This window comes from Giraffa tippelskirchi, chromosome 10, assembly GCF_054371585.1.
Source record: "Giraffa tippelskirchi isolate mGirTip1 chromosome 10, T2T-mGirTip1v1.2.pri, whole genome shotgun sequence".
Classification (NCBI taxonomy): domain Eukaryota; kingdom Metazoa; phylum Chordata; class Mammalia; order Artiodactyla; family Giraffidae; genus Giraffa; species Giraffa tippelskirchi.
The window spans coordinates 603,333-615,905 of record NC_137284.1 but is presented as its reverse complement, the minus strand read 5'-3'; the positions used below and the strand labels follow the sequence as shown (position 1 = coordinate 615,905).

Here is a 12,573-nt window from a genome sequence, read left to right as displayed (position 1 = left end):
ACTGATGCTTTTGAACTGTGGTGTTTAAGACCCTTGAGCATCCCTTGGACTGCAAGGAAATCCAACCAGTCCATCCTAAAGGAAATCAGTCCTGAATCTTCATTGGAAGGATTGATGGTGAAGCTGAGACTCCAATAGTTTGGTCACTTGATGCGGAAGAACTGACTCATTGGAAAAGACCCTGAAGCTGGCAAAGGTTGAAGGTGGGAGGAGAAGGGGACGACAAGAGGATGAGATGGTTGGATGGCATCACCAACTCGATGGACAGGAGTTTGAGTAAGCTCCAAGAGTTAGTGATGGACAGGGAGGCCTGGCGCGCTGCAGTCCATGGGGTCAGAGTCAGACACGACTGAGCGACTGAACTGGGCAGTAGGAGGGCCTCTCCCCTCTGCCCCGTATTCTAGGCCAGAGCCTGGCAAAGGGGCGTGGGCAGGCCTGCCACTCAAGGACCTGAAGAGCACACGGCCCAGCGCTGCTGTCTGCAAGCCACTTCCACATCTGCCCAGCAAAGGCAGTGGCCACCAGACAGCTGGGGACACCGAGGCTCAGAGCAGCTGAGTGACACCCCAGTTGCTCAGCAGCTAAGATGGAGCTGGGGTGCTGACTCGAACAAGACCAGGAGCCCAATTCCTACAACGGAATCTGGTTGCACCACATCTCCTTGTGTAACTGAAACCACTCAGTCTGATGGGAACTGCTGGCCTCAACTGGAGGTGCCTGCCTCACAGAGCAGAGGCCACTGACCCCAGGTTCTGAAGCTTTTCTGGAGGGGGAGTCCCCTGAAAGCCTTATTCCCTCCAAGACCCTGGCAGTCCTCAGGAGCCACGACAATGTCCAAGAAGAAGCCTCAAGGCTTGGCCATACTCAAGACCCACAGGAAGTGACCCCTCCCAGGCACCCCACTCCTGGCTCTTCCGATTCCACCGAGCGAGGATCCTGGTTCATCCCAGAACGAGACAAGGATGCAGAGACCACACTGACAAAGCACTCACAGATAGCTCAAGAAATACATAAAAAGGGTTTTATTTGCAGGGCAGCGGGACTCTAGTCAAACAAGCCAAAGCCCATGTCATCATCTGACTCCTCCGACTCTTCCTTCTTCTCCTCCTTCTTCTCCTCTGCTGTGGGGAGGAAGTGTGGTGAGCTCAGTCGCAGTGCAGGCCACACACGCGGCAGAGACAGACCCCAGGGCGAGTGCACCCACAGCTGCCTGAACCTCCACTTACCTGCGGCTGGAGCAGAGCCCGCAGCAGGTGCTGCAGATCCTGGGGCAGCAGAGACGGCCACAGCCCCACCAGCGGGCACACTGGCCAGCTTGCCGATACCTGCAGAAACCAAAAAAGGTCGGTGAGGCCAGAGCAGGTGCTCCACCGAATGTCATCTCAGAGCAAAGAGACTATGTCCAGCTCATTAGGGTCTGTGTCAGATTCCTGTTTTCCCAGATACTGACTTCAGGAACCCCCCAGGAGACCTGCAGGTCCACAGCGCCCTACATGGGAGGTAAGCTGGACACACGTGCTTACGATCAGGCAGATAAAATCCACTGTGAGCTCACAGACACGGCTGCCTTTGACCTGTCATGGACCCACGGACAAAAACAGCTCCCCAAAAGCTCAATTTCCACATAAGTCCAGCTCCAGCCTGATCTCACAGGGTAGGGGCCTGTGGTCTGTCCTAGCGCCCCACATAAGAGTGGCGAGGCTTGTTTACAGAAGCCCCAAGAGCACGGGCGCCCTCTGCCGCCCTGCCTGGGGGTTGTCTAGAAGCGCCCATGGCATGAGCCCATGGAAACCCTGCTCACTCCTCTGGGGAAGGCTTCTAGGGTGCTCTGGTCCACAAGCGAAGCCTGGCAGGTCACAGGCTGACCGGCAGGGATTAGAATGGACCGTGAAGACGAAAGCCTCGAACATGACCTCACCCTGGGCAATGACGTCCTCAATGTTCTTTCCGTTCAGCTCACTGATAACCTAGAGCAGACGAAGAGCAGGGTCACCAGAGGCGGCCACCCCTCCCCTCCCCCGCACAGCAATTATGACCCACTCGGGACAGGTAAGTTAAGACACCCAACATGTGGAAACTAACACCAAAACTTACTGCTGAAAAAGAATGCAAAGTATCTCACTTTACACTCAATATTTAGCAAAATAACCTTCACTAGGTTGAGTGAGAGCTTCCCTGGTGGCCCGGTCAGTAAAGACTCCACCTGCAATGCGGGAGACCTGGGTACCATCCCTGGGTCAGGAAGCATTCTTGCCTGGAGACTCCCCATGGACAGAGGAGCCTGGTGGGCTGCAGCTCACGGGGTGGCACAGTCAGGACTGAGTCACTAGGCACAGCACTCAGTGTGTTTCTGACGCCCCTGTAGCTCAGATGGTAAAGAATCTGCTAGCAGTGCAGGAGTCCGCCTGCAATGCAGGGAACCTGGGTTCGATTCCTGGATTGGGAAGATCCCTTGGAAAAGGAAATGGCAACCCACTCCAGTATTCTCGCCTAGGAAATCCCATGGACAGAGGAGCCTGGCGGCCTACAGCCCATAGGGTCACAACAGTCCGACATGACTTAGCGAGTAAACCACCACCACGTTGAGTTCAGAAGAATAAAGTTAATGTGGACTTGTTGTCACTTTAAAAAAAGAAAAGCTTACACATGACTTCTTCCCGCTGAGCCACGCTAATGCGGACTTGACTTCATCTCCATTTTTTCTTCCTTTGGGCTGTACCAGTACATTAGGACAGTTCCAAAACCACATGGGCTGGCAAAGGCCTCCTACCAAACCCGCGGCAAGCTACTTCCCTGGGATGGGTAGGAGAGGGAGCCCCGTGTGCGGGGTATAGGGTCGGCGGGGCCTTCAGGCCCCCGCGAGGCGGCTACCTTGTTGAGCCGGTCGTCGTCTGCCTCGATGCCCACGCTGTCCAGGATCTTTTTGATGTCCTTGGCGCTGGGGGAGGAATTGCCCCCGAGGGCAGCCAACAAGTAGGAGGCAACGTAACGCATCCTAGCGCATGAGACAAGGACAACGGCATTACGGGCGGCCTCCGGTCCCTGCGAGGCCAGTGCCGGGCCGCGCGCGGCTGGTGCGGAGCCGCCGCCGAGGCCTGGCCCACGCCCTGCCCCGCCCGCCCCCCGCGGCACTCACGACCGCGGCCAGACCCCGCGGCCCGGCCCTCCCGGCCCACTCACTCAGCGGCGGCAGAGCAGCCTCGCGCGTGCGACCTCGGCGGCGTCAGGGACGGAAAGGAAAGGGCCGGTGCTAGGGGCGGGAGTAATTCGCTACCCAGAAGCCTCCGGGACTTGCGCTCGGCGCCCCGCGAGGGCGCCTCCTAGTGACGTCACGCGGAGCCTAGCCAATGAAGACGCAGGAGACGCCATTATCCCTTCTGTCCCGCAGCCGCCACCGCAAAGGCGGAAGGCAGTTCCAGGGCTGTCTTCGTGTATACAGTGGGGTGACTGCCGCCCGAGATCCCTGGGGAAAGTGGGGCTGAGAGAGGCGCGAGCCCGGAGTGTAGCATTTCTCCCTTCAGGGTTCCCAGGATGCCACGCGGCGCCTACAGCTCCCAGCATGCAGCGCGGCCTCCGCACGCTGGTCGCTTCTCTGTAGGAGCGGCGAACGCGGCCGGCGAACTACAAGTCCCATGGTGCACGGCTATCGGAAGCGCAGGGACGCTGCGGGCCGCACGTGGCCCGGCGCCGCTGCGGGCTCGGACCCGCTACGCGGACACGAGCCGGCTGTCCGGCCTGGCCCAGACAGGCGGGCGAGCCGCCCCGAGCGTTCGCTCTGCGGAACCCAGAGCCGCTGCTCCCCCCAGCCCTAGTGCCACGGCGGGGGCCCCAGGTGAAGTTAGGAGGCTCTGTCACCGCCGCTCGGAGGAGCGGAGCCAGAACCGTCCACGCCCGCGTGACCCGCCCCCACCCGGGCCTTGCCCTCTCGGAGAAGACGTCAGCTTCCCCGCGGACACAGCACACGTTGCTCGTTCACTCCGTGTCGGGGACTTTGCTGCAGCCTGGCGTCAGTCCTGGGGGCTGGCCCAGGCCCCGGTTCTGCTTCCTCAGAACTTAGGTTCTAGTGCGCGGACACAGATAGTTAAACGAGGCAGTCCCAGGCTGAGGTACACCCTGAGCGAAGAGGGCTGAAGGATGAGCGAACGCCTGCCCTGCGAAGATCTGGGCGAGCATCAGGCCCCAGGGGTAAAGGCCTTGCTAAGCTGGCCGGAGATGGGTTCAGAGGCAGCAGGCAGCCCAGGCGGGCTCTTGTTAGGGCCCAGCACCGATGCGATAACGAAAGCCACACGGAAACCACATTACATCGGTGAGGGTCCGGCACAGAAAGGTTTTTCTGCTCAAGGTCACACAGCGAGGGTAAAGTGAGGAAAACCATCTGGCAAGGATAGCATTGTTGCAGTCACACGGGAAAAGTGGCCTGTTGTGACTTTTTTAATGGTACGATAATATGTACTGTAAAACCACTTTAATCATACAGTTTAGTGGCACTAGATGCGGTCACACTGACGTGCAACTATCACCACGGTGTATCTCCAGAGCTTTTTTCCTCTTCTTGAATCCTAAACGATAACGCCCATCCCTCCCCCAGCCCTGGCTCCCATTTATTTTCTGTTTCTATGTTAGGGGTCTTACATAAGTGGAATCATACAGAATTTGTCCTCTTGTGTCTGGCTTATTTCATTTAGTGTAATGCCCTTAAAGTTCATTCATATTGTAACGTGTCAGGATTTCATTACCTTTGGTTGCTCCCTCGCTCAATCCTGTGGGACTCTGCAACCCCGTGGACTACAGCATGCCAGACTTCCCTGTCTTTCACGATCTTCCAGGGTTTGCTCAAACTCATGTCCATTGAGTTGATGACACCATTACTTATTACTTTTTAAGTCTGAATAATGTTCCTGTGTGTGTGTGTGTGTGTGTTTATTCTGGCAGCTGTGTGGAAACGGAAGGGGGAATATGAGCTGGGGAGAACACAGGCCTTAGCAGGAGCTGCCTGTCCAGGTGGGAAGGGTGGTGGAAAGAGGATACAGAGGTGTCATTTGGAGCAGAACAGGCTGGAGCAATGTATATGTTCACAGGCACCTGTTCTGTGAGGTGAGGAAGGACCAGTCGGGAAGGCCTTCTTGAGAGACAGACCTGGTTTGAGGTCCTTGGGCCGCAGCTGGTCTCTCCCATCTCCTTTTCCTCCCTCGTGAGATGCTGAGGAAAAAGGAGGCAGCCTATGGGGAAGCCCGCTGGGGCCGGGGGGGCCGGGAGGTGGTCCAGAGTGCGCCAAGGTAGGATCATGGAAGTGAAGAGGGCATTCATGGGGCCTGGACTCCATTTTAGGCCTGTTCGTGCTGATCATGCTCGGCCACCTCTCTAATGGACTCTGAACTCTGTGCTTAGTGCCTGTGGAAACGACAATAGAAGGATAAGACCCCCTCCGGACAGGGGAACCCTGAAGATCGTATCCAGGTTACTCATCGCCTAAGAGAAAACATACACTCATCACCCCTGTCCCGGACAGGCCATACATTTTTCTGTACCTATCGGAGTGTAACCTCGGGCTTATTGATTATTGGCCAATTGTTTAACTGTTTAAACACATGACACATGAATGATGGGATTATTGTGATTGTATTTACCCTTCCTTTGTTTATGTATGTCTCAAGGAATTTGGGGTGGTGAGTTCAGACACGTACACATGGGGTATAAAAGATTTGCACAAATGCTGGTCGGGGTCCTTGGCTAAGAGAAGACTCTGCCTTGGGCCCACCGGTGTAATAAACTGCACTCCACTACCTGCATTGTCCTTCTGAGTGAGTTTGTTTCCCAGAACGTGTGGCTACAACAGAAGGTGGGCCCTGGGCTCTGCGGGGCCTGAGAGGAGGCCTTTGGGGGCTGGCTGGGGGCCTCAGTGCTGTCCTCCAGCAGGAGGTGGGTGTCGGGCAGCAGCTGCGATCAGCCCTCAGTATCCCCTGAGGTCAGAACTAGTGCCAGAGATCGCACTAGTTTTTTTAACGCGGGGCCGGGAATGCATAGCCAGAGCAGAGCCGGCCCAGGGCCGGAGAACCTCGGAAAGATTGGATTTTGTGGCGCGAAAAGCGGGCCTTCCCGCGGGAAGGCCAGTCGGCACAGACGCACGCCGGCCGACAGGAAGCTGAGTGCGGCGGGGCGGTGTCCGGCGGCGGGCGGGGCGGGCGGGGCGGGCTGGACCCCGAGTCCCCTGCCGGCGGACCCTGCGGGCGCGAGGCGAGCTTCCCACGCGGCCGGACCCGGAAACGCGCCGCCGGGAGCGCAGGTGACGCGCGGGCCGCGGGCGCATCTAGGGGACGCGGAGGTTGGGAGAGGGGTTGCGGTGCGGTCTCTCCCCCAGGACACGCCCCCGAGCGGTGGGGGCGGCGACTGCGCGGTGCACCGACCTCTGCTGCGGACCGAGGTGCGAGCTGGAAGTGGCGGGAGAGTCCTCCTCCAGGGGCCAGGAAGTGGGGGCCCGTCTTCAGGAACCCCCTCGTACTGCTCGGACAGACGCGGGCAGGATCCTTCGTGTTCTTGCCTGGGCCACCGCCCCCACGTGGTAGATGAGAGCCAGTGCCTCCGGTCGGAGCCGAGAAATGTGAAGGTTGGAGGTGGGACTCGGGTGCCCGGCAGGCAGCACTGGGGCGGGCTGGACTAGGAGTCCCTTGTCAGGTTCCTAGACTCCGGGTGTGAAGCCTCCCTCCCCCACCCCCTCAGGCATGTCCCCCAGCCCCTCTGCACTCACAGGTCTCCTGCCTGCCGCCTTCCCAGCCCCCGGGAGTCCTGTTCCCCAGCTTGTGTCAGTGACAGTCTGTCCAGCCTAGGCATTGGACTCTGGACCAGCGGGCCTGGCTCCCCCCAGCCCGAGTCCCCCTTCCTCTGGCTGGGAGGACGCCCAGCCCACTCCTCCCCCTGACTCTGCAGCCTCTTTGGGCCCTGCCTGAGCAGGCCTGCCTGGCGAGCTGGGACATGTCTGGCCCCCAAGGACGGCTGGTGGGCGATGGCTGCGGTGGAGGCGGGGCCGGTGCCCGCGACGTTGGCCCCAGAAGATGCTGCGAGAGATGCTCCAGAGGCTGCGGGTGCAGGGCTGAAGGAGCCCCCACTCCCGGCTGGGAACCGGCTGAGCCTGCATCTGTACCCCGGGGGCTGCCGCTGGCTGCTGCGCCTGTGTGCCCAGCAGGCCCCTCAGCTGCTGGAGGTGGACTTCCTGCAGCTGAGTGGCCACGAGGACCCTCAGCTGCTGGAGGCCGCCCTGGCCCGGCTGCCGTGGAGCCTGCCACGCCTCCGCTCCCTGGTCCTCAAAGGTGAGCCCCACCCCCACCCCACCCCCGGTTCCAGCCCTGTCCCACCTATCTCTCGCTCCTGCCTCTGCTTCCTGGTCCTGAAAGGTGGACCCCGGCCCCAGCCCCGGCACTGTTCCCTGTACAGCTCTACCCAGCCGTGTTCCCCCAAGAAGAAGCTGGCTGGGCCTGGGCTCCCGGACCCAGCAGCTGCATGGTGGGGTCTCCAGCAGACACCAGGGTGGGTCTTTTTCCTGGGATGGGTCACCGGTGATGGCTCTCAGCTGAGACAAGACCGCACCGTCTGTGTCTGCCTGCTTCACCTGCCGGTGGCTCTCCAACCTCTGTCTGTCTCTCTCTGTTCTGGTGGGGCTGGGGCGGAGCTCCATGCACCCGTCTCCCTGGCTGGCAGGGCTGGGCTCACCTGGGACTCTGACTGTGAGGGCCACGTGTGTCTGCCTTTCCCCCATCAGGTGGGCAACGTCGGGATGCCCTGGGTGCCTGCCTCCAGGGGTCCCTCACCACGCTGCCCGCCAGCCTGAGCGGCCTAGCCCACTTGGCCCACCTGGATCTGAGCTTCAACAGCCTGGAGGCACTGCCGGCCTGCGTCCCCCAGATGCGTGGCCTGGATGCTCTCCTGCTGTCTCGTAACTGCCTCTCAGAGCTGCCCGCGGCCCTGGGGGCCCTCCCCGCCCTCACCTTCCTTGCCGTCACCCACAACCGCTTGCGAACGCTGCCCCCAGCCCTGGGAGCCCTGTCCAGCCTGCAGCGCCTCGATCTCTCTGGGAACTTGCTGGAGGCCCTGCCCCCTGAGATCGGAGGCCTGGGCAGTCTGGCCGAGCTCAATCTGGCCTCCAATCGGCTGCAGAGCCTCCCCGGCTCCCTTGGTGAGTCGCGGCCCTGGCTCCCGGGGCCCAGTGGGGAGTGCCTGTGGGCTGCTGGCTGACCTGCCCTCCTGCGCGGCCGTCTCTCCTCTGTGGGACCTTGTACACATGGGCTGGTCCACCTGAGCCTTCGCCCTCCCCGGCAGCCCTCGCGTGCCCCCCGCTTCCCTGGCTGTCGAGGCTCCCCACCTGCACAGGCCTCCTCGAGCTCTCTAGTCCAGTTACAGGGTGGAGACTGAAAGGGCTTCCCGGGAGGCCCCCGTGCGAGCCGCCTGGCCTGGCGCTCAGGGACTGGGGTGGCCGTGACGGTCCTCTGCTGGCCCTAAGCCGGCGCCTCCCGCAGCGGGGCTGCGGGCCCTACGGCTCTTGATTCTGCACAGCAACCTCCTGGCTTCAGTGCCCGCCAGCCTGGCCCGCCTCCCACTGCTCACCCGGCTCGACCTGAGGGACAACCAGCTCCGGGACGTGCCCCCTGAGCTGCTGGACGCCCCCTTCGTGCGCCTGCAAGGAAACCCCTTGGGCAGACCCCCTCCTGACCCCCCCACCCCCCCAGGTAGGGTCGCAGTGGGGCTGGGGGCAGACCACAGACAGGACGCAGGTGTCATCGCCGGCCTAACAGCCCATCTGTCCTTCCCCAGGGACACCCGTGGTCCCAGAAATGCCCAGGCTGTTGCTGACCTCAGATCTGGACAGGTATGGCGTGAGGGAGGGGCTGGGCTGGGAAAGCGTCTGTCCACCCCCTCACCCTGCCCTCGCTGTACACCTTGCCCGTGCCTCGGGGGTCTCCCACAGGTTCCCGGGGCACCAGATTCAGGCCTAGGGGACCCTGCTGTGTCCGACTCTGTGCCTGCTTGTCTTCCCTCAGCTTTGCCGTGACCCCCCAAGGCTGCTCCGTGACCTTGGCCTGTGGCGTCCGCCTGCAGTTCCCCGCGGGGGCCACGGCTGCCCCCGTGACCATCCACTACCGCCTATGGCTGCCGGAGCCGCGCCTCGTGCCCCTGGGTCCCCACGACGCTCTGCTCAGCGGCGTCCTGGAGCTGCAGCCCCACGGGGTGGCCTTCCAGCAGGCACGGCTGGGGCGGGGTGGGGCAGTGCGGGCCAGGGCCCCGACAAGGAGGGCCCGGCGCTCACGCCCCCCTTGCCTGGCAGGAGGTGGGCCTGTGGCTGCTCTTCGTGCCCCCACGGGCCCGGCGTTGCCGCGAGGTGGTGATCAGGACACTGAGTGACAGCAGCTGGAGCGACCTGGAGACCCACCTGGAGGAAGAGGCGCCCAAGGTGAGGGCGGCCGGGCCGTCTGGGAGGCGCCGGCCCTGCTCGGCCGCCCGTCCAACCCGGCCTCCGCGCCCGCGGCTCTGGGCGCACTGCCAGGTGCCGCACTTCTCCTGGTTCCTCGTGGTTTCGCGCCCGGTGTCCGACGCCTGCCTGGTGCCCCCAGAGGGGGCGCTGCTGTGCTCCTCTGGACATGCCGGGGTCAGGGTCACCTTCCCCGCGGGGGCCACCGAGGAGCCTCGTCCCGTGCGCATGCAGGTAGGGCCGGGACGCCCCCTGGGGGGGCGGGGGCGCCCAGGCACCGAAGTGACCGCTCGGGCGGCCCGTCCGCTCCAGGTGGTGCCCGTGGGCAGCAGAGATCTGCCGGCCCTGCTGGGGGAGCCCGAGGCGGCCGCCAGCCCCCTGCTCTGCCTCTCACAGAGCGGCCCCTCGGGCTTCCTTCGGCCAGTCACCGTCCAGCTGCCTCTGCCGCCCGGCGTCACAGGTGAGGGCAGCCGTGTGGGCACGGGGCGGGGTGGTGCTCAGGAGGGGTGCCCGGCCAGAGGCCTCAGCCGGCACCGCCCCCCCCAGGCCTGAGTCTGGACCGCGCCCGCCTGCATCTGCTGCATCGGGCCGCCTCCGCGGCCGCCTGGGAGGACATCACGGCGCAGGTGGCCCTGGAGCTGACGCACCTGTACGCACGCTTCCAGGTCACGCACTTCTCCTGGTCAGTGCCCCCACCTCCTCGGCCCCCTCCTCACCCCACCCCCGGCCTGCAGGGCCCCCCTCACCCCGGCTTCCCAGGTACTGGCTCTGGTACACCACCAAGACCTGCGTGGGGGGCCTGGCACGGAAGGCCTGGGAGCGGCTGCGGCTGCACCGCGTAAACCTCATTGCGCTGCAGAGACGCCGGGACCCCGAGCAGGTCCTGCTGCAGTGCCTGCCCCGCAACAAGGTGGGGGTGGCGGAGGGCTGGGGGGTGGGGGGGGCACACAGGGCATCAGGCGCCCAGCCAGTGGGTCCCCCCCCTCGCCCAGGTGGACGCCACCCTGAGGCGGCTGCTGGAGCGATACCGCGGCCCAGAGCCCTCGGACACCGTGGAGATGTTTGAGGGCGAGAAGTTCTTCGCTGCCTTCGAGAGGGGAATTGACATTGATGCAGGTGTGCGCCCGGCGCCCGGAGAAGGGACCCTGGGTCTGCCCCTGAGCCCCAGCTGAGCTCTCCCTGTGCCCACAGACCGCCCAGACTGCGTGGAGGGCAGGGTGTGCTTTGTCTTCTACTCACACCTGAAGAACCTGAAGGAGGTGTACGTGACCACCGCCCTGGACCGACGGGCTCGGGCCGTGAGGGGCCAGGTGGGCCAGTGGGGTGGGTGCCCTGCGCCGCCCTGGCCGAGGCCAGAGCGCTGCAGCCCACCTCCTCCTCCCCCAGGTGTCCTTCTACCGGGGCGAGGTGCCAGAGGTGGTGCCTGAGGCGGCGGAGGCTGCCCGGCAGAAGAGGGCCACAGCTGCCCTGTGGATGGCCACTCTGCCCATCAAGCTGCCCGTGAGGCCTGGCCGGGGAGCCCCATGTGGAGGGGATGGGGGAGGAGCTGGGGTGGGCTGCGGTGAGGCCGGAGCTCACTGCCACCTCGACCTGCCCGCAGAGATTGCGGGGACGTGAGGGCCCAGAACAGGGGCCTGGCCTCTCCCTGGCGCCTCTGAACCTGGGCGACGCCGAGACTGGCTTCCTGACCCAGAGCAACCTGCTGAACGTGGCCGGGCGCCTGGGCCCTGACTGGCCGGCTGTGGCTCTGCACCTGGGCCTGCCCTACCGTGAGCTCCAGCGCATCCGGCACGAGTTCCGGTGAGTTCTGAGCCTCTCGTCCTGCTGGCTTCCCCCCGGAGGCTGGCTGAGGTCCTTCCGGGGAAGGGGGGCAGTGTCCCTTAGGGACACTTCGTCCCAGCGCACCCTGCCATCCGCTGGCCGGACGGGAGTAGTCCCTGGTCCCTGGCCCATGCAGCGGCGGGAGGTCGAACGCCCAGTGAAGCCTCTTGGACACCTGCAGCGCGGGCTGGCGCTGGGCTGGGGCAGGAATGCCCAGTGAAGCCTCTTGGACACCTGCAGCGCGGGCTGGTGCTGAGCTGGCGCTGGGCTGGGGCCTGCTGAGCGCAGTGGCAGGAAAGGGAGGGTTTGGCCACCCCTGGCCCAGGGAGCAAGGCACCCGTGCTGGGAGGAAGAGCAAGACCCTGGGTGTGGCAGGTGGTCGTGGCGGCCCCCCTGACTGCTCCCCTGTCCCCCCAGGGATGACCTGGATGGGCAGATCCGCCACATGCTCTTCTCCTGGGCAGAGCGCCAGGCTGGGCAGCCGGGGGCCGTGGGGCATCTTGTGCGGGCCCTGGAGCAGAGCGACCGGCGAGATGTGGCCGAAGAGGTGCGGGCTGTCTTGGAGCTTGGCCGCCGCAAGTACCAGGAGGGCATCCAGCACACAAGCCTGGCCCCTGGGAGCCTCACCCTGCCTGACCGGTCGCCGTCACCATCCCCAGAGTCTGCCCAGGCCTAGACCCCAGACTTCGGGCTGGACCCTGAGGCTCCTGCTTTCAAACCTTCCCTGCGTGTGAGCAAAGTGGCCGCCCCCCGGCCGTGTGATGCGCGCACTGGCCCGGGGGTTGTCTCGGCGCTGACTGTCTCAGGTGGAGAGGCGGGTGGAAGGCCAGGGGTGGGCAGGTGATCTGAGGGCTGGCCCCTGCTCAGTTGCAAGCGGGCCTGTGTACTGACTTCCTTCTGCACAGCCCTCATTCCCACTTGTCTGCGCCCAGCACCTGCACTGGGACCCAATCTCTGGGAGGGAGAGGAGTCCCAGCTCCAAAGTAACAGCTGCTGCCCCATGAATACAGTCGTGTGCGGGATTGCGCATCTGCCTTTTGGTTGGGGGCCCGCTGCTTGGCCAGTTCAGTTCGCACAGCTCCTCCCTTAGGGACACTTCGTCCCAGCGCACCCCGCCACCCGCTGGCCGGATGGGAGTAGTCCCTGGTCCCTGGCCCATGCAGCGGCGGGAGGTCGAACGCCCAGTGAAGCCTCTTGGACACCTGCAGCGCGGGCTGGCGCTGGGCTGGGGCCTGCCGAGCGCAGTGGCAGTGGCCGTGGCGGCCAGGAGGGGGAGCCGGAGTCCGCGAGCCGGC

General features: G+C 63.8%; 2 protein-coding genes and 1 non-coding gene across 10 annotated transcripts; 1 reads left to right on the top strand and 2 right to left on the bottom strand.

Moving 5' to 3' along the window:
* Positions 1-1,007: 1,007 nt before the first annotated feature.
* On the bottom strand, positions 1,008-3,264 carry RPLP2 (ribosomal protein lateral stalk subunit P2). 2 transcript variants are annotated; one of them, XM_081536239.1, is made up of 5 exons: positions 3,181-3,264; positions 2,872-2,995; positions 1,919-1,967; positions 1,227-1,325; positions 1,008-1,121 (listed from the first exon to the last, which is right to left on the bottom strand). In XM_081536239.1, exons 2-5 carry the CDS (start codon positions 2,992-2,994, stop codon positions 1,045-1,047), a joined length of 348 nt encoding a protein of 115 aa, XP_081392365.1. In that variant the 5' UTR covers position 2,995; positions 3,181-3,264; the 3' UTR covers positions 1,008-1,044. The 2 variants fall into 2 exon arrangements, with proteins under 2 accessions (XP_081392365.1, XP_081392366.1); XM_081536240.1 differs by having other exon boundaries at positions 1,008-1,118.
* Positions 1,754-1,888, bottom strand: LOC145524953 (small nucleolar RNA SNORA52). The gene has a single exon (XR_014067983.1). It is a non-coding gene; the product is annotated as a small nucleolar RNA SNORA52 (small nucleolar RNA).
* Positions 3,265-3,820: 556 nt separating the features above from the next.
* On the top strand, positions 3,821-12,300 carry PIDD1 (p53-induced death domain protein 1). Of its 7 annotated transcripts, none has more exons than XM_081536230.1 (15): positions 3,821-6,604; positions 6,986-7,304; positions 7,754-8,167; positions 8,508-8,717; positions 8,803-8,857; positions 9,030-9,231; positions 9,314-9,691; positions 9,770-9,917; positions 10,004-10,139; positions 10,217-10,367; positions 10,450-10,573; positions 10,649-10,767; positions 10,844-10,957; positions 11,058-11,257; positions 11,696-12,300. In XM_081536230.1, exons 1-15 carry the CDS (start codon positions 6,017-6,019, stop codon positions 11,952-11,954), a joined length of 3,417 nt encoding a protein of 1,138 aa, XP_081392356.1. In that variant the 5' UTR covers positions 3,821-6,016; the 3' UTR covers positions 11,955-12,300. The 7 variants fall into 7 exon arrangements, with proteins under 7 accessions (XP_081392356.1, XP_081392357.1, XP_081392358.1 ...); XM_081536231.1 differs by having other exon boundaries at positions 6,162-6,611; positions 6,925-7,304; XM_081536232.1 differs by having other exon boundaries at positions 6,271-6,604; positions 6,925-7,304.
* Positions 12,301-12,573: the final 273 nt, after the last annotated feature.

What these genes read in the sequence shown, in the direction of transcription:
- RPLP2 (XM_081536239.1), bottom strand. Translation starts at nt 2,994, where the DNA reads ATGCGTTACGTTGCCTCCTACTTGTTGGCTGCCCTCGGGGGCAATTCC. An exon ending in ACGACGACCGGCTCAACAAG is followed by an intron (nt 1,968 to 2,871) that starts GTAGCCGCCTCG and finishes CGTCTGCTCTAG; the next exon opens with GTTATCAGTGAGCTGAACGG. An exon ending in TGAGGACGTCATTGCCCAGG is followed by an intron (nt 1,326 to 1,918) that starts GTGAGGTCATGT and finishes TGGTTTCTGCAG; the next exon opens with GTATCGGCAAGCTGGCCAGT.
- PIDD1 (XM_081536230.1), top strand. Translation starts at nt 6,017, where the DNA reads ATGCATAGCCAGAGCAGAGCCGGCCCAGGGCCGGAGAACCTCGGAAAG. An exon ending in GAGCCTCCCCGGCTCCCTTG is followed by an intron (nt 8,168 to 8,507) that starts GTGAGTCGCGGC and finishes CGCCTCCCGCAG; the next exon opens with CGGGGCTGCGGGCCCTACGG. An exon ending in ACGGGGTGGCCTTCCAGCAG is followed by an intron (nt 9,232 to 9,313) that starts GCACGGCTGGGG and finishes CTTGCCTGGCAG; the next exon opens with GAGGTGGGCCTGTGGCTGCT.